The sequence below is a fragment of the Falco biarmicus genome, chromosome 5 (genome assembly GCF_023638135.1).
Source record: "Falco biarmicus isolate bFalBia1 chromosome 5, bFalBia1.pri, whole genome shotgun sequence".
NCBI lineage: Eukaryota > Metazoa > Chordata > Aves > Falconiformes > Falconidae > Falco > Falco biarmicus.
In genome coordinates, this window is record NC_079292.1 from 81,665,286 (window position 1) to 81,685,125 (window position 19,840).

The following is a 19,840-nucleotide window of genomic DNA, read 5'->3' on the forward strand; positions in this document are numbered from 1 at the left end:
CATGAAATGGGAGTCTTGGGTTGTAAGAAAATAAATGCTATAACATTTCCTTTGCCCTAACTTTTAAATATTGGTGGATCTGTAGAGCATATTCTTTGCCCCGTCACTGAGTCCTTCCCTCTGGCTTTGCATGGATCTAAATTATAAGAGCGTTTTTCCTTCCTTGCTTCACTAGTGCTTGTATCCTCCTAGCTTTTCCACTGGGTCCTCAGCATCATTGCATTTTATTTCTCACGTGCTAGGTAACTTGATTGCAACCTTGACTCTGCCATTGGAGGTTTCTTTTCTTATTTGCTCCCTTCAGCCCTCATACCTGACACTAGGTGAAGTTCCTTCACCCTGTTTCACCTCTACATTTCTGTATTATTGAATTGTCCTCCCTGATTTAGTCTGCCATGTTTTTGCCATCTGTTGCCGTGTCTCTGCTGTGGAACCTCCAAAGATTAATTGGTCATCAAGGAAAACCCTTGATAAGCATTCAGGTTAAATATATATATTTTGGGAAGCCTGATCCCCTGACAAATTTGGTACTTCCAACCAAAGCAAAATGAAAATCTTCTATTCTTTGTTGTTGTCTGCCTCTTCTCTTTGGTTGTCAGTACTCTGTATTTTCACTCATTAATCTCCTGATTGTCATTGGGTTGCAATCTCTTCAAGGCAGGGGCCGTGTCTCAACTGTGTCTTTGGGCTTAACAGACACAGCTTTGTAAAAGAGGAGAGTGTGAATACATCCAAAGGAAATGGAGTAAACTTTTCAAAAAGCCTATTGGTATCATTTCCAAAGTGACTGCTGTCTTTGAGGGACACTCAGACCTCTGTCTGCCTGTGTCACTTACAAAAATGTAACTTCAGGTATCACTGGGAATTTTACTTTAGTAAATTCAAATACATTTTTTCCTAAGGTATTTTTTTCATATTGAGTTAAATAAGTCACAGCTTTTCTTGTACACAGCACAGATGTTATCATGTTTTAGACATCCTCTGAAAACGCAGAACAGTGGGATCTGCCTGAGATCCATCTTTGTTTTCACAGAACGCAAATAATCTTCTGCAGCAGGTGCCAGCCTGAAAACTGCTAATGTGATGGTCTGTCCTCAGTCCAAGCCGATCAAATCTCACTATGGCCTTACGTTAGTGACCGTTTTCCTTTGTCCCACAGGCAGGCAAAGGGATTCTGCGGACTGTCATCGCCAACAACGAAGCGGTGGCCGATATGATTCCAGTAGACGTCGCCATCAACCTCACCCTTGCGGCCGGGTGGTACACTGCTGTGCACAGGTGGGCAGCTGCTCCTGTTTTGCGGGGCTTGGGCATTTCCTGCCTGCACCAGGACTTGAAAGGGAACCAGAAGCTAATGGAAAACCTGTGCAAGAGCCTGGCTGATCTGTTTTCTGGTTCAGGTTTCCTCCTCCATGTCGGCAAGGGCTAAGAGCACAGCAGAAGCAATAAAGGCAGGGGTTTAGAGTTAGGAAATCTCCAAAGCTGCAGGTGAGATCTGTTTCTCAGTACAACATAGGCTCAGCTGACAAGTCTGTCTCTCAGAAGTGACTTTTCTGAAGGACAAGAACTTTACTGTGGCTTTGCAGCAGCTACTTTTCAGGCCTCCTTTCTCAGGCAGCTGCATTAAGTCATTTTTCCAGTGTCTTCCAGAGTTTTCCTGGTGAAAATGCTCTGCCTGTGTTCCTTGGAAAATGCTGCACAATATAAATATATTATGGGCTCATATGATGGGGAGAGGATCTAAAACCTATTCTTTGCATTGTGGAGAAGGGTATGTATAAGTGACATTAAGGATTTAAGATCTTTCCCTGTGAACCTCTAGCTCTGATCTTTAATCGTTAGGTAGGAAGTGGTAGAGTGTAATCCACATGAATTATTCTGGAGGTGTATGTCATTCTGAGAAATCAATACCAGGCAAATAAAAGGCAGAAATATTTTACATGGAAAAGACAGAATAAGCCCTCTGAGCTGAGAGTAGGGAAGAGCTGTGTACAGTACCCTAAATACAGGGATTCTTAAAAGGCAGCTCGCCAGCTCTTCAGATTTATTTTTCTCATCTTTTTCTCCCCCTCCATCAGCATCAGACACAGCAGCACAGGCTGGGAAAAATAGATACAGCTTCCCCTTACCCACACACCTCTGAGAGCCTCCAGATGAAGAGGGCTATGGCCTGTCCATAAAGCTGGAAAAGGAGAAGAGCACATGTTGATGAGCAGTATATCAGCCCACAGGTAGAATTCCCAGCTCTGGCCGTGGTGGGAGAAGGGCCATGTTTTCTAACTTTTCATTGGCAAAAGATACATAGTTTTAGTCTGGTTCCCACACAAATAATTATTAGGCTAAAGGAGCAACTGAGGATCTTGATTTAAAGCTTTGTGTAGCTGGGCACAACCCCAAGATCAGCAATCTGTATACAAAAATCAAGAGCCTGAGCCTTCTGTAAATTTGATTTCTCTGAGAGAATTTTGGGTTTAGGTGCTGTCCTGAAGAACAGCATGTGTGGTTTATGATTATTTTTTTTCAAATCATCTAATAAGAAAGTCAGTGTCCTTCAGGGCAGCTGACATTACCCACAGAAATTAGATTCTAAAACTTAGCAGAGAGCTGCAATTTTCATTACATAGCATAGAAATAGAAGCTGTACAAACCCCTACACTACCAAGGCCATCAACTCAGCTGGAAGGTGGAGAATGGGAAAAAAAAAAAAAACCAACAAGGAGAGACTCTTCACTAGAAGCTGGGAAAACAGAGAAATCCTCTTCCTTGGTGTTTAATGGGCCTGACCCATGGAGTAAGTGGAAGCCTGCACTTTCACATCAGTGCATTTTCCATCAGGCCATGGGCGTAGCTCAGCACTACGTGAGGTTTTGGTATGGGTACATATTGCAGATTTAGTCTGTAGTGAGTTGCTGTATTGATCTGTATAACGCAGTTTCCCACATTAAGCACTACTGGGCGTTTCTATGTTCAACACTCTATCAGACTTGCACTCAGCAATTCGGTTACAGGAGATCATGGATTCAGAGCTTGACACATGTCTTTCAGTCCTAACCATCCCTAGAAGTCTGCTAGGAATTAGTAATAATGACAGTATACAGCCAAATGCCATGAATTCAAAGCATTATTACAAAAAGCACCATTAAAACTGTTCACTATCCAAATGCCATTTTCAAGTTTTGCTGTGTGAGATTTTCTGTCGCAGGTTTAGGGGTTCTGTCTCCCAGTCTCTTCAGTCACAGGAGTTTGTAAAAGAGAGGTTCCTCATGGGCAGCCTCCTCCGGTGGCTCCGGCTCTGAGCACCACGTGCACCCTAGAAGCACTGAGGTGCTGTATCCTCCAGCCACGCTGCCAGCCCCTGTTCAAGGCCAGATCTCACTTCTTTTAGCATTTTGGCAGATGGCTCCAGATGTACTGTAAGAAAAATGCTGTGCTGATGGCATCACTTGCACCCTTGGCAAGGCAGGCTGGGATCGAAAAAGCTGTTTGACTAATTCTTGCCTTATATCAAAGGAAGAAATGAAAAGCAGTATGATCTACGTTAAGTTCCACACCCAAATAACATCAAACTTTATTTGGTATTAAAATGAGAATTTTGTTGAAATGGATTCGTAATCACCACCCTAACAAATGGAGTTTGAAAGTAGCACAAATCATATCCTTTAAGTAAATGACTGTAAAATACACAGTGTGTCCCTGAGGTTGCCTTGGGCCTGTTATTTACAATATATTCAGATAAACTATTTTTAAAAAACCCAGAAATGTGTCAGTATGCATGCTTTCCTTATTATTTTTATTTTTTATAAGTGATATATGATTTTTCTCAAATCACATACGCTTTCCAGAATCTGACTGAATGGTATAAAAATGGTATAAAAAAATTGTGGTTTATACTGTATTTTCATATTTATGAAAAATGCACTTTTCTGCATTTTTTTAAATAAGCTGATGTTACTGTTTCTTGGGCTGTTCGATTTCATGCTCCATTAATAAAGCTTTCGGTGCTTTTCTTCAAACCTTAAAATAATAATAATAATTTCTCTTTTCCAGACCAAAAAACCTGTTGGTGTACAACTGCACAACAGGCGGAATCAACCCTTTCTTCTGGGGAGAAATGGGTAAGTTCTAATTTAAATCTAGAACGTGTCAAACGTCAATAGCATTCCCCAGCCAGGCTTTGAAGTGGTGGTTTCCTATATTTAGGTGGCATTCAGCATCTGCCATTCAAACTGCATGTGGGAGACCCAGCTGCAGTCAGTGAGGTCCTGTGGGCAAAGTTCCTGGTGCTGGGCGTTCAGCGCAGGAAAGCATCGATTCGCTTTTCGTTGTGGGCGTAATCACAGAACAACCCAGCAAAGTGCTGCACTGAGGTGTTGCGCTGGTGGGAAAAGGAATGGAGAACCAGCCCCTTAATTCTATGAGAAGATGCTCTGTGTAGCCCTAACACAACATCTTCCTTTTCTGGCTGCTGGGGTTGCTGGGTTTGAGGTTGTTTTTGTGCTTTGAAATCACTTGGAGAACCTTGATAGTAAATCAAAACTAGTATATTATGGAAGCAAAGTAGCATTTCTTCCTCTTTCTGTGCAGAAAATTCTGAACAGAAATAATTGGTGTAGACTTGAGAAGGCAAACCTTGAAATGACGGGTGCGCTTCAAGAACAGTTTCCCTTTTGATCATGAATTTTATCAGTGGAAGAATTCAAATTATTTTTGTGGCTGACTTTTCTTCAAGTGGATGTGCTTCTGAGGCAAGGCAGAGGTGAAAGAAAAGGAGACAAATCCTGACACCTTTACAGTGGAAAACTGATGCTGAAGCCAAGCAGCAGAACTCTGCTCAGGTGTATACTGTAAAATACTGCATACAGTCAGTGCGTGCATGGACTTCTAACTTCTAAACAGCCTTTGCTTTACATTTGTCTTTGCATTATTTAAGTAGGCAAACTGTAAGTCAGTAGAGAATCAGACCATAACTGCATGTTCAGAACAAAGCTTGTCTGAAAATCCTATTAATGTCCTAACCATGATATTGATCAGTGATCGAGCAGGGAAGACGTTTCAGCAATCGGCTGAGCAGTGAGAACGTCACACCAAGTTCCTGGCTTTTTTTTGGTGGGAGAGATAATGTTGTGTTTAGTCACAGATCTTCTGTGGCTTTTTCACAGGAGTAAATGCAAAGCTCTTCACAGGCTGCTACTTCAGGCAACAGCCACCATAGTACTACTACCTGAGGTCTGCCTTTCTTAACTTGTTTTCAATGTAACTTTACTGATGGAAACAGCAATGTATTAATGCATTGTAATTGATTTTATTCTGTTACTTCGCTTATAGCAGTGGATTTAGCAATGAAATCACCCGGGTGCAGCAGCAGCTTGCATAAGCAGTTGAGCTGTGTGATGGAACTGAAGGCAAAATTTTCTCCTTGGGTGACACTGTGGACCTCTTTCTACCACATGTACCCACAGTTTTCCTGAGAGCAGCAGGCCACAGAGAATTAGGATAGAGTATCAAAGAGCAAAATTTTGCATATTTTTTTTGCATGATTTAAGAAATTAGTTTGGGAAAGTTTTATCGCATTAGGATGTTACGACTGCAGCCATCCAGTTTGAATTCTCAATTCAGTCTCCTAGCAATTTCTATTTGGTAAATACATGTAATTCTAAAATCTTCTGTAGTCATTCTGTAGGAATGACAGGGAAAGACAGCAGAGTAGGGATTCTGCAGGAGGAAAGGAGAGAAAAATTGAACAGCGAAATTGAGACTGAAGTGGGCTGAGGATGCCCTGGGTAGGGAACAGAATTGACTGAGATGGGGACATTTTGAGTACAAAGGTGATGAGTTTGGAGGGAGGTGAAAGAGATCTAGAAGATAATTATTTGAAAAATATGTCTACTTAAAAACTTATGTTTAAACGTCCATTGCAAACCAGTTTATTCTACAGATCTCCAGATACAGACAAACCTCTAGTGTTAAAAGGAACGTTAACTGACTTCTTTCTTTTCCAAATAATGCTATGCCCTGAGATTTTTTCTTACTTTCTTGTTATTTTCCTTGCTTTTTGCTGTGGTCAGACAACTGAGTATTAATCTGAAGAAGCGTATTTTGCTTTGCTGCAATGTAAGTACTCGTCTGACTTTGTGAAGTACATTTTGCAATTTCTGCTCAAAACTGAACCTTAAAGCAGGCTTTAAAACGGTGTCCAGTGTGGGAAAACTTAATTTAAACTTATCCTTGACAGTCTGCCTAGGTGAGACTACTGTCTGATTCTCCCTCTTCTGAATCTGCCTTTGGGTTGTAGAAATTGCTGCTGTGTTTTTGTGCAGGGGCAAGACCACCCACCTGCTAAATTGGTTCAGTAGCTCCTAGAGGTGATGTCTGTGGTTTGGGGTTTTCTACCGGCCTGACCCGTCTGTCTGTCTGATTCTTTCTCTCTCCCTCCAAAACAAACTGTTGGAGCGTAGGAGATTTGCTATGCTTGTGAAGTTGAACACTTCCCAGAAATTAGAAGACAGAGCAGTTGAGCTGAGTCGGTGCAAGTCAGGGTAAGGCAGGTTCGTAAAGAAAATGCCCGTAGCATTCCAAATTCCATTCCATACCAGTCCCAAATTACGCAACACTGGTGTTTTCCTGATGTCCTTCCAGTAAGTCAAGTTGGTCTCATTGCCTTTTTATTTGCATTCTAGAACAAAACCACTGTCATTCCTGACTTTCAGAATTTTTCTTGAGTTTTCAGCAGATACCTGCTCTTGACATATGTGCTTCTCACACCAAGTAGTATCAGAGCATAATACTGTCGCTCCTTTACTACAGCTGCATTCTCTGCTACAAGCCTGAAGTAACCAAGATGATAAGGGTGCTGCTGATTTGTGTGAATCTGGTGTACACCCAGTGGTCTGCATTTTCCACTTACTGATCAGTTCTTCCTTGCTATCCTGGCCAAAGATGCCAAAAATGCAAAGCGAAAAGAAAGGCAGTAATGTCTTTAACATGTTTCCAAAAGGAAACCTTCTCAACCAATTTACAGCTGAAAACTAGATTTGCATATATTAACATCACGATATGAGTAAACAGAGCTATAAATATTTGCTGCAGACAATAACAAAACTATCACAATGCCAAAATATCAGTGGTTCCCAGTTACACTGATAGGTTTCCATTAGGAAATGAAGTGACCAAATGAAACTAAATGAACTTAAATATTGATAAGCAGATTAGAGTTTGTAAATAAACTGGGATTTAAAGTGCCTGTTGGAGAAACTTCCTTAAGGGGAGAAGCAGCAGAGTTCATGGGATTGCTCTCCTGATTCATGAGCTACTTGAATGGGCACAGATATACAGCCCTCTCCAACCTGGAAGCAGATCTATTTGTATTTAAGTCAGCTGTGACTTTGTCAAAGTGTAACTGTAGTAAACGGCCACGCTGCTAACACAGATGAAAGAAACTCCTCACGCACTGCCTAGACACAAACTGTGCCAAGAGCTGGGTCAGGACAGCAGCTTCCTTCTCAGTTAGCCCATCCCAAACTGCCTATCGCCACTCCACTGCCAGGAGTAAACACCTTTCCAAATCTTCACTGAAACTGCTCCAGCAAGCCCTCCCTGCCAGGCACAACTACAGGGGAAAGACTAAATAGGAGGTTTTTTGCTAATCCTTGCCATTTTGAGAGAGCGTGCTGCAAAGGATGCAAAGGATAAGATTTCCATACCGCAGCCCACAAGATGACCACAAGATAACCACATCATTGCAGTGTGGCCACGTGAAACAGAAAGGATGGCAGTCAGTTCCAGCTATTCAGATGCAAGATGAGTTTCAGGGGAGCTGTTTATCAGCCACTACATTTGCAGCATATGGGACACAAAAACAACAATGAACTTGCACTAAAACTAAATTGTATTTTATAAAATTCTTTGTTGTCTAAACTTAGCAGCTAAGTGGCTAACAAGTGTCCTCTAACTGCTGTTACTTAGAATGAGTACAGCAAAAGTCACTACTTGAAGTGCAGTAATGAGCCGACCACAGATACATGACAGTAACTGTCTGAATATTATGATTGGAATCTGCTTATCTGAGGATGATCTGGATTTTTCTTGTGACTTGCAAATTCTCATCTGATTTTCTATTTGTAACATAAGCTTAGAAAGTAAACTATAATATGGACACAGATAGATGTCATAACTCTCAAATTCATTTTTAAAAAAGTAAAGAAAGCCCACATACTCTTCTTTGTTGAGCTCACTGGTGCTCAGAAATAGGAGCACCATCTGTTTTTCAGTCCCTAGGATGATAGCCTTATATTCAACTACTGCATTTCTATTAAGCCTCTGCAGTATGCAAATGCCCCAGATATGCATGTCTAGATGCCACTTCTGTGGCACAGTTCCAGCAAGAGCTCAGAATCAGACCAAACCTATTTCGTGCCTTAACATTCAAAGGGAATGAAAGATTACGGCCCTACCATTAGTTTTCAAGTTAATGCATGGCAATTTGCTGCTTTAGTGCATCCAGAGCTCCTCAGAAAACAGGCTGAGGTATTTGGTGTTGTGGGTCAGATGTGGTTTGAAAGGATATAACAAAGTCTTTCTGGAAGCAGCATCCTGTGAGTGCTAGCAACCTGTCCCTGACTCAGACTAATATTGACATCAGCCCTTTTGAAAATTTAATGAGAAACTAGAAATGTCATTTTTGTTTTATGCTAGCGGATAAAAGTTTGCCTTCAGTGATCTGAAGATATATTAGCACTTATCAATTTCTTTTGCATACACTGCAGGTGAAAGCAAAACTGCGGTACCTTATTTTGAAGTGTTTCAGGCTTCCACTGCCTGTTGTTCCTCCGTTACGTTTTGGTGTTTTGATAAGGAAGTTTTTGTGTGCCACTATGAAGTCTAGAGTCGGATTGTGTTTCTAATAGGCAATAGATGGCAATCAATTTTAATGCCAGAAGGGATCGTGAGATGATTCCAACCGGTGGTTACATAGTTAGCAGAACTGTAGGTTGAACATATTAAGCACTGTAACTTGGGCTTTACTGCAGCACGTTGGTATGGTTTTGCCCAACTCAACTGAAATTAAGTGCCTGACTTTAAGTTAAATGCCTGTTCCTTTACAGAGCAGTATGTTATGTCCACATTTAAAAGGAACCCACTGGAGCAGGCCTTCCGAACACCCAACACTCATTTGACTTCCAGCTACTTGATAAATCAGTACTGGATAACCGTCAGTCACAAGGCACCGGCCATCCTCTACGACCTGTACATGAGGCTCACGGGGAGAAAGCCCAGGTAAGAAGACACATGCTTTCAGCCTCCTGCACATCTGCCACTGTCATGGAGAGCAGACCTCTAACAAGTTCTGAGACCTGGCTGCCTCAGCCTGGAGTCCCTGGTCTTTTTCCCATCTCCTCATCTGGAGGAAATTGCCAAAAAAGAAAAGGAACCGCACGGCTGTAGCTAAGTGTAGTCTAAGGTTCCCACCGTTTCCAGCACCTGGGAAACAGCACATCTTTTAAATTCAACTTTTTACACCTCAGAGGTTCCCAAGACAGAAGAGGAGGACTGGTAGTTACGCTGTCCTCTGTATAGCAAGAGTTCTGCTATTGCAACTTTCTGATGTGGTTGCTTCTATCTGTTGTGAGCTTGCATAAGGACTTGAAACCTGCAAGGTTTAGAACACTCCAGCTAATATTTTTTTTTCCCCATAAATCAGATGCATTATTATCATTTGGCAGCACTGGCTCAGCACCCTGAAATCTAGGAAGCAGTGGTTTCTGAGTGTGAATAAATCCTGAATTGTATTTACAAGGGCAGTTTATCATTGCAATTAGTATATTTGAGCTTTGGCAATGTCGTGGCTAGGAGGAACAGGCAGCACGCATGTCCCGTGTGGGTGGAATGGATGCTGGTGTAACTTAACTTGGCCAACATCCTCCTTTACTCCCTGCCACCACAGAGGAGAATTTATTGTGCAACACAGGAACGGTATGACAGCACTGTGTTGATACCAGCTGTTCTGTGCTCTTCTGCTAGTTAGAAAGCTGGCTTCAGCTGTTTGCAGGGAAATCCCTGGCTGATGTGTTACTCTGATTTCTCTCTGACATTCTGCTACCCAGGGGGATTGGTCCATAAAAAACCTTCCAGTTATCCAGGAATCTAGAAATAGAAGTAAACTGAGTATGAGCAAGAACAGTTTGGAATCTGCTAACTGTTGAAATAAGCAGCAGTTAGGTCTTGGCGTTGCCATTACTATTGACATTTCTTTTCATAAAGTTGATTGGCATAAATAGCCAAATGGACATTGGCTGTAATACTGTACTTAAACTTCAAATAGAGCTCAGCATGAACTCATGCTGAGAAAGATATCTTCTTCTGAACTTTAAGATTTGCAACCTGAGCGAACATGGCTCAGCAATGAACTTGTGAGCTCACCAAGTCTTTTATCTTTTTTTTCTTATAATTCCCCTTTTCTTTTTACATGCTACATAAGCTCATCCAGGTACTGCTGCAGTGTGGTAGAAAGCATAGTAGCAGCTCATTCATTCTTTTCTTCACCGCTACCTATAAGACATCTGTGGTCTAAGGCCACATCAAATGAAAAAAAAAAGTTGAATGTGTCAATGAACCTGCTTTAATATTTCCCTTTAATTTTTCCCTCTTCTTCAGAGAAAGCAGCTAGGCTTAACTTTCTTCCTATTTATCACTCCCTCTATAGAAGTACGAGCCATCTTCATGGCAGTTTCTTGAATTTTCTCCATGACCCTGTGCCAGGTTTGCAAGCAGAAAGGAGAAAGTTCTTTGCCAGGACCAAGACCCAAACTTCAGTTCTCTACTGTATCCATACTCAGCTCATCATAAGGTGATGGGTTATCATATAGAATAGGCTATCTGGGAGCTGGTTATGGTTCTGCAAATCTACTGTTTATTCAGGACCAGCCTATGACCTTCAATAATTTGAATTGCAGAGTAGTTCAGAGGACCTTGGTTGTAGTTCCTCCTGTAGTAACCGCATGCAGTACCCTGTTTACCAAAGGCTAGGTACAAGAGTCCTCTCCTTCAGCTTTAGCCTTTCCTATAATGCCTCTCCTGAGAAGTTAACTTTAAGTGTTAGATCATTTCAGTAAATTGCCAGATGTCTAGCAAAATTGCCCTAAACGGCTTACTGTTATTGCTGCACATCCATCCATGACTTAGAAAATAATGTGGTTTCTACCATTAGTAGCCTCCTGGGGCAATCTGTCACACCTGAGAATCTGCGCATGCAAGGCTCAGTATGGGAGCAAATAAAGCATTGCTGTAAAGAGTTTTCTAGAAAACAAGATACGTTTCTGAAATGTAATTAATCAGGCTATCAATGACAGCTAATACTTGATTTCTTCCTGTCAGTTCCTCCATAGCGGAGAATAAGATTTTCTATAGGAAATCTGAAGAAAAGCACATTTCTACTCAGTTGATGTTTTTCAGTAGACCACTCCTTCATCCAAAGCAGTCAATATTTTGAATGTGGTCATAACATTTGAGCTCAGTCAGTTAACATGAAACACAGTTTTCATACATGGCTCTTCAGATGCTTCACTTCTCTATTTGACCCATACTTTTAGCCACCCAGATACGTTGCTTTGGGTAGATCTACAGTCAGAGCTTATTCTGCCTACATTGACAGGAGGCAACGTGGATAGTCTATTTTCAGAACATAAGTAGGGACACACAGTTGATTCTCTTATCATTTTTTGATGACAGATTCCATTAGCCTTAAGTGCTTTAAAGATACTGATGGCTTTGGGGAAGCCAGTTTGAGGGGCAACTTCAGATCCTTGCAATCTAGCCATATACGTTGTTTCCCAAGTTCCTAGAAAGTACTAAAATATTTGCAAAGCTTTGACCCGTAGGACTTGCCTACACAGGCACAATCAGGAAGATTAATCTGAAGCAATTTTAAAGTCGTTTAGATAAACTGCATTCAATCAATGTGCACATAATTATTCGGAATAAAGGTTCCCTTAATCTGATGGTATGCTTTGCTTCTAAAATGAAAACCACTTTAATTCTGAGTAGGAGTGCCTGTGTAAGGTTTTAGTGCTTTTTCAATTCGCTTTGGGTAAGCTGTGCAGTTCTCCTCTGAACTGATGTACTCATTGTGTCTTTTCCTGCTATGCTTAGTGCTTATGTCGTGGCAGTCACATCTGCAGGGGGAGAGGCCAGCCTGGCACCATTCTTCCCCAGACTGCTGCCTTTTATTTGTCACAGCAACTGTGTTACCCTCTGGGCAGCTCAAAATTTCTCATGAAAATAGCTCTGTTTTCCACAGAAATCAGCCTTTTAGTGCTTTCTCTTGCCCTTATCTAGTCTGAGAGAACATGGTGTTCTCTCAAAATGGACTGAACACTGTACATCACACTTTAAAACTGCCTCCCGCAGGCCTTTTGTACTCCTGACCATTGGGACAATTGTAAAATAATCCTGCAAGGTAGGCATCCCTTTTATATACAAAAATGAGTAACAAAAAAAGGCCAAGGCAGAGGAGAGATGTGAACCTACATTACCAAAGTCACCGTTACAGTAGCTGTGCCCCTGAAGCAGCTTTCATCTTTACTGGGACACTCACACTCCAGGAAGACATTCAAACAGCTCCCCATCCACCCAAAACCAAAGCTTATGGACTTGGCTGATTTTCAAGGTCATCCACCAGGAGTGCATGCTATGAGACCCTTCCTGTATAAGGAAGGACACAAAACCCACTCCAAACAGCCACTGTATTATACAGGGAGAGGAATGGCTGAGAAAACAATTTTTTTTGAGAAAGAGAGATCAAAGAAGCCCAGAGATACAAAAAGCATGCCACCAAGTTATGTGGTGTGGTTGATATTCTAGAGGGAAGGGATGCTGTCCAGAGGGAGGGACCTTGACAGGCCAGCGAGGTGGGTCCATCCGAACCTCATGAAGTTCAATAAGGCCAAGTGTAAGGTCCTGCACTTGGGTCAGGGTAATCACCCAAACTGGCAATGTACACTCGCAGCCCAGAAAGCCAACAACATCTGGGATGCATCAACAGAAGCGTGGCCAGCAGGTCGAGGGAGGCGAGTCTCCCCCTCTACTCTGTTTTGGTGAGGGCCCACCTGGAGTGGGTTCAGCTCTGGGGCCTCCAACATAAGACAGACGTGGACCTGTTCAAGCAGGTCCAGAGGAGGACAATGAAGATGATCAGGGGCTGGAGCACTTCTGTCAGGACAGGTTGAGAGAGTTGGGGTTGTTTAGCCTGGCGAAGGCTCCAGGGAGACCATATAGTGACCTGGTACTTAAAGGGGGCCTACAGGAAAGATGGGGAGGGACTCTTTATCACAGAGTGTAGTAATGGGGGGATCACAGAGTGTAGTAATGGGGGGGGGGGGGGGACGTGGGTAGTGGGTAAACAGTTTTAAAACTGGAAGAGGGTAGATTTAGATTAAATATTAGGAAGAAGTTTGTTACTCTGAGGGTGGTGATACACTGGAGCAGGTTGCCCAGAGAGGTTGTGGATGCCCCATCCCTGGAAGTGGTCAAAGCCAGGCTGGATGGGGTTTTGAGCAACCTGGTCTAGTGGAAGGTGTCCCTGCAGGGGAGTTGGAACTAGCTGGTCTTTAATGTCCCTGCCCAAAGCATTCTACGATTCTATGATTATATCTGAAAAACCGAAGATGAGCAACTTACTTCAGAGCTTGTCCATGCTGCAGATGCAGTCACCTCTGTACTGGAGGTAGCTCCAAAAATCAAAGCTCTGCTTTGGGAGCCAACTCAGGCTTGAGAACATTAGAGAACTTGTGTGGTAGTGTTGTGGTTTAACCCCAGCCAGTAACTAAGTACCACACAGCCGCTCGGTCACTCCCCGCCCTGGTGAGATGGGGAAGAAAACTGGAAAAAAAGTTAAAACCCATGAGCTGAGGTAAGAACAGTTTAATAAAACATATAATGATGATGATAATAATAACAATATAACATAAAATAATAGTGATCATGTTAATAATAAATAATAATAACAAAACGTAAAAAGAGAGAGGAATAAACCCCGAGAAAAGCAAGTGATGCACAATACAGTTGCTCACCACCCACTGACCGATGGCCCAGCCAGTCCCCGACCAGCGACTGGCCCCTTCCAGTCACCTCCCCCCAGTCTATACACTGAGCATGACATTCTGTGGTATGGAATATCCCTTTGGCTAGTTCAGGTCAGCTGTCCCGGCTCTGCTCCCTCCCGGCTTCTTGTGCACCTGCTCACTGGCAGAGCGTGGGAAGCTGAAAAGTCCCTGACTTGGAGTACGCACTGCTCAGCAACAGCAAAACATCAGTGTGTTACCAACATTATTCTCATACTAAATCCAAAACAGTGCTGTACCAGCTACTAGAAAGAAAAATTAACTCTATCCCAGCTGAAAGCAGGAGACAGGTAGAAAGAGAGGTCTCCACATCAGGAAGCAAGCAATATACCTTTGTGGGTCTGCAGTGTGCTGTGCAGGCTCACTACTAGTTCCAATGGGCTCTTCACCTCGTACATGGTACATGATGTAGATATGGCCTCCAACCCTTGTTTGGTTCAGACCAGTAAGTTAGGCATCAGTTCTGCCCTGGGAAATGCATATTTGCATCCACGTTTAGGCCGCTAATAGAAGCTGGTTAACTGGAGACCTCCGCTGGAGCAGTTAGACTTGCTGAGCAGGTTCTGTACCTTTGCAGTGCTGATGAGGAATTGCAATGCCTGTTCATCTGGCTTGGTGAAAACACCTACAGAGCAAATCAACAGGTTTTGCATAAGGTCAGAAATCCTCTCCACCTCTGACAATCCTCCTGTTTTGCAGAATGATGAAGATTATCAATCGACTACACAAGTCTATGCTGCTCCTGCAGTATTTCTCCACTCAGTCCTGGGACTGGTCTTCAGATAATATGAATATGTTAATGAGTCACCTTAACACAGAGGATAAAAAGGTATGTCCTGAATATGGATTACTAATCTCCAGTTCTGTTCATCTGCAGCAATTATTTTTGGTGTATCACATGACATTCAGATGACTGGAATTGAATTTAACCTGTAATAACTTATTTCCTCCTTGTTTTATTAAATCACTTCTCAGAAACCTTCCATTTATTACAGGAGAATGTTTTCTCCTGAGGTGTGTTGCTCTTTGTCAGGTCAATCACTGAATTCTTTCCAGTTAACGTGGCAGCTGTGGTGGGTGATCTAGATGGAAATTTGACATTTTCATCCATTGGTTTTAACGGGCACTGCACAGGGAAATTTAGTTAACACATAGTGTCTTTCACTGAACAATATAATAAAAGTTCCTGTTTTATTCAAGTCCCCAAAGATATGTTGTAGTCTTTATAAGTTTGAAATACTCCTTAGGAATGGGATTGCAACTGAAAAACTGAATGAATACAAAAAGTAGACTTGTGACAAGCTTGAATGCACCTTTGGTCAGTATCTCCTTGCAAAGAGACACAGGTGTTCACATCAAATTGGCCTCAGTCACATCATAAAATTCTTGCACAGACTCCCAGTAGCAGAATCAAGAGTTTTATTCCCTAGTCTGCAGAGGGAGTGCATGTAGCAAATTCTGACTTGTAAGGGCAGTGGCAGAGCTCTGACTACAGCAGATGCAGAGGGAACCTAAATAGTATGATAGGAGCTAGTTCTGAGGCATATAAAAAATTACAGCATCAAGGCCTGAGTGCAAGCTAGACAGAGTTTCAAGCTTACCAAGCTGCTTATGAGAACTTTGTGAGATGCACTGCATCCAGTGGTGCCACACTGGGAGCAGTGCTCAAGCTAGATAGTTTGTGGGCAGCACACTTGGCTATACATATCTGACAGACGCTGGGATCTGCACAGTAGCCAGCCCCCTGTGTTAGACCGAGTTAGCTAACCCCTCTCTGCCCAAGCTATTGCTGGTCTGATACCAAAGCACTTAGACCACATCCAATGGCCTGGATGGGCACGGCAGTTAAAGGAAGGTATTTTTCTGAGTATCTTCCCATTAAGGCCCTGTAAATAAAAAATACCATTCACTTCGCTCATTCATTTAAAAAAAATAAATCTTGACAACAAAACCTCTTCCTCTTTACAAATCCTTTCTTTGCTCAAATAGACAGACAACCGCCTGAGAGCTTGCTAACAGTTTTTCCAGTACAAGCATCTGAAACTAACTGCAGTAATTAGCTCTAAAATTAGATATTTTTTTTATGCCAAACACAACAGTAACCCATTTCTTGGACTTCTGTCGGTCTAGCTGCCATGAGAGAAGGCATCCAAGCAGAGAGTAGTACTGACGTAGAGGCACGCATTGACTCAATGTCCAGTTCATTTATTTACATATAATTCTAGTGACACATCGAAAACTGCATGGAGGTTTTCATATGAATCCATTCACCTGAGTGGAATGTCATTTTTCTTCCACAACTGTGTGTGCGTACGTATGTGTGCAAATACTTGTATTTATGCAAAAATTGCCACCTGCAAGACAAACTTACCTCTATTTTCTGCCAGCTAGCACTACATTTCTGCCTGCTTTTCCCAGATTCCCAGCTGGGTAAGACATTAATTGATAGCTGTGAAATATAGTCTGTTAGTGCCCACATCTTCTTGGAAACTTGGTGGCTTTAAGAACTTCAGACAGGAATGGAGGTCAATAAAGAATTGATGCTTAAAGTAAATTTGGTCTGAATCCTGAAAATAACTTCTGCTCTTTGTCTTTAAATCCCAGTTATACAACTTTGATGTTCGTCAGCTGCACTGGTCAGAATACATTGAAAGCTACTGCCTAGGTGCTAAGAAGTACTTGCTAAATGAGGATATGGCTGGCATTCCAGCAGCAAAGCAGCACTTACGAAAGTAAGTCATACTCAGCGACAAGAGCTCTTGGCTACCTTGAACAGCTTTTGAGGAAAATTATTCTAGTTACCTTGCAGTAATTACTGTTGAATAATGTGGATATAAACATATCATAATTTGTTTCTTATGGCAGAGGACTGTCAGTACTTCATTTTTCCACCCCATAAGAAAAGGAGGGCTTTTGATGACACTAACAATTAGAGGTAGTTATTACACCTTCCCAGCAGGTGACCAAGTAACAAAATTACAGTTCATAAGAGGAATACGTGGATACAGATGACCTTGATCATTCAGAATTACAATAACAAAATAAGGGTCGGGATTAAATTTGGTGATGTTCCTGGAAGTTTTTAGTAATTCAAAGATATTGCATAAAAGCTTTAAGCATTTCTATGATTTTATATTTCATTTTAAAGACAAAGTTTCTAATTCCTTGGGGGTAATGGGCAAAAAATCTTCAAAATCAGTGGAGAGCTTATGCATTTAATCCCTGGTGACAGTTTAAGAGAGTCTCAGTGAGCCATTTGAGATTATCCTTCTATTCAGTTAAAATTATGCTCTTCTTCTCCAGCCCTTTTACTGAGAAGTGGAGACAAAAGGAGAAGTAGCAGCTCTCTTGGAGTAAGAAACTGGTTGTTTCCTTTAAGAAAACCAGTCTTGTGTACTTTAAATGCTAGAAGCATAAAACAGGCTGTTGCCATAGCAAGGAATCCTAAACAAGTTCTTTATTCGTGGGTCATTTTAAAGGATTTATAAGAACCTCTGTAACAGGCTCATAACTGCCTCATAGTCCAAACAGGCAGACTCTTACAAAAATTAAACCAGTCCTGGGGACATTAGGTACAAAGTTTTTGTCCCTTGGACACTGAGAAACTGAGAACTGCAGAAACTTTTGCTTGAGAGAAAGAGGACAGAATGATTAGCATCTTAAAGTTCCATTAATACCATTTAAATATATGGTGCAAACTCCATCTCCCCCCGCCCTCCAAAACCCCAGTGCTGCAGTACTGCAAAAGTGAAGACCATTTTTGACAACTGTCATTAAAGGCAAGGTTTCACCCAAATAGGAGAACACTATTCATCAGCTGCTGCAAAGGTCCTCTAGCCTGGTACCAATCCTGCAAAGTAAAAAATAGCCAACACACCCAAACAGAACAGAAAGTGTTGGAACTAGACTATCATAAAGAAAAAACTCTCAGTATGACTTCTGTGTGCTCTCATTTCAAACCAGAACAGAACAAGAGAGATTTGCAATACAGGTATTCCACCTATCCCAATAATTATTTGCTATACTCTGACTTCAACGTAGCTTTTGCAAGACAGTAGGGACATCTTAGGCACAAGTTTTTCACTAAAATAGAAATGGCAAAAAGCCCAAGGGCCACTGGTAAACAGGATTTATTACAAAATTACCTGTAGCAAATGAAGCAAGCTGGTAAGCCTTTTGTTGTTTTCGTCTTCCTCCCCAAGACGCCTCTTTCTCTTTCTCAGGCTGAGGAACATCCGATATGCATTCAACACCACCCTCCTTGTGATCATCTGGCGCATTTTCATTGCAAGGTCACAGATGGCTCGAAACATCTGGTACTTTGTGGTGAGCCTCTGCTACAAGTTCCTTTCCTACTTCAGGGCATCCAGCACCCTCAGGCACTGAAGCCATCCATCAGAGCAGCCAGCCTCTTCCAGAAGGACCTCCATCTCCTCCTAATCAGCAACTGTGGGCATCGGGGTCTGAAAGTAGCAGAAAAACCCACTCCCTCCAACAGCAGCCTGCATTTACTGTGCACTGTTATGTTCACCTTTTTAGTTTTACCTAATGCTTTAATACATGGTGGTCTTTCTTCCATAGGACCAGGCCAATTTTTTAAGCCATAACTGAAGCTTTAGGAACAGGTCAAGCTGGAACCATTCATCTAGAGTCTCATGTGCAAGAGTAAGGATTAACCAAAGTCATGGTCTTCCCACGTACTACCTAGGCTATCTTAATCCCATCCTCTTCCTCAAAAGAGGCAAATTTAAAGCATACAACCTTGGACAAAAAAGGATGCCATCAGAGAAGACCCAGCCAAGGAAATTAAGGAAATTAACCTGTAAAAGGTCTTCCTAAAGAGGCTGTTCCTTCATTCTCATTCAGTGAAATGGTACCTTATTAAAAAACATGATTTCACATTTTCAGTTTTTCAAAACTTAGAGGGACAAAACAACCAGTTACACTGGGCCAGTGAGCACACTGAACAGTTTTCAGATCCTGTCTTATACTGCTACTGAGGACTGATACTTTCAAGCCATAACTGAAGACAGACATAGAATTCATGTACCTGTGTTAACTCTACCCACTCACAAGCTGCTTTCTTATGGAGAGGTTTTTTTTCTCTCTGTGGTTAAGGTTGCAATCTATTAAAAAGCCCTGTTCTTGCATTTATCACGTTTGCTTGGAATTTTTTTTTTGGCTTGAAAAATGCTGTATTTAATCTGAGAATGAAGAGAAGGCTTCTTAAAAGATTGAAGAAGAATTCAGAAACTCTTTGTTATTTCCAAGGTCTTTTTCCCCCTTGGATTTGTCTGCAGAAAACCTCTCTCCCTGTAGCTCAAAAACAGCCTGATGCTGTCCTTCACGCTTTCATTACAGCTACATCACTTTGCAGTTGATCACTTCCACTGGCAAAGAAAGTGTAAAGATATGTATGGAGGAACGCATTGGGCCAGTTCTGCTGCCACTCCTGTCATTAGGAATTTAAAAAGTCTGAGATTTGTTTTTGCTGAGAATAGGTTAATGGTTGGACTCAATGATCTTAAAGGTCTTTTCCAACCTAAGCAATTCTATGATTCTATGACTTCTGTATAACAAGAGTCATGCACTGTGAAGGCAATGCGTTTTGTCCTACATTGTTGTTTAGAAAGGAACCCAAGGACCTTCCAAACACTTATGGCTATTGGAGATACTTGTTTCACCTATTGAAGTACGAATGCCATTGGGGGAAAGAGAGCCTTCTT

At 41.9% G+C, this 19,840-nt stretch overlaps 1 protein-coding gene across 3 annotated transcripts in view; it reads left to right on the forward strand.

The window, feature by feature from the left end:
• Window positions 1–19,268, forward strand: part of FAR2 (fatty acyl-CoA reductase 2) — a 145,318-nt gene extending 126,050 nt beyond the window's left edge. For all 3 annotated transcript variants that reach the window (XM_056341354.1, XM_056341351.1, XM_056341352.1), the window contains exons 7-12: window positions 1,160–1,278; window positions 4,048–4,115; window positions 9,102–9,273; window positions 14,814–14,943; window positions 16,719–16,846; window positions 18,338–19,268. In XM_056341354.1, the coding sequence (XP_056197329.1) occupies window positions 1,160–1,278; window positions 4,048–4,115; window positions 9,102–9,273; window positions 14,814–14,943; window positions 16,719–16,846; window positions 18,338–18,500 (780 nt within the window). In that variant the 3' untranslated portion in view covers window positions 18,501–19,268. The remainder of the gene's footprint in view (window positions 1–1,159; window positions 1,279–4,047; window positions 4,116–9,101; window positions 9,274–14,813; window positions 14,944–16,718; window positions 16,847–18,337) is intronic.
• Window positions 19,269–19,840: the final 572 nt, after the last annotated feature.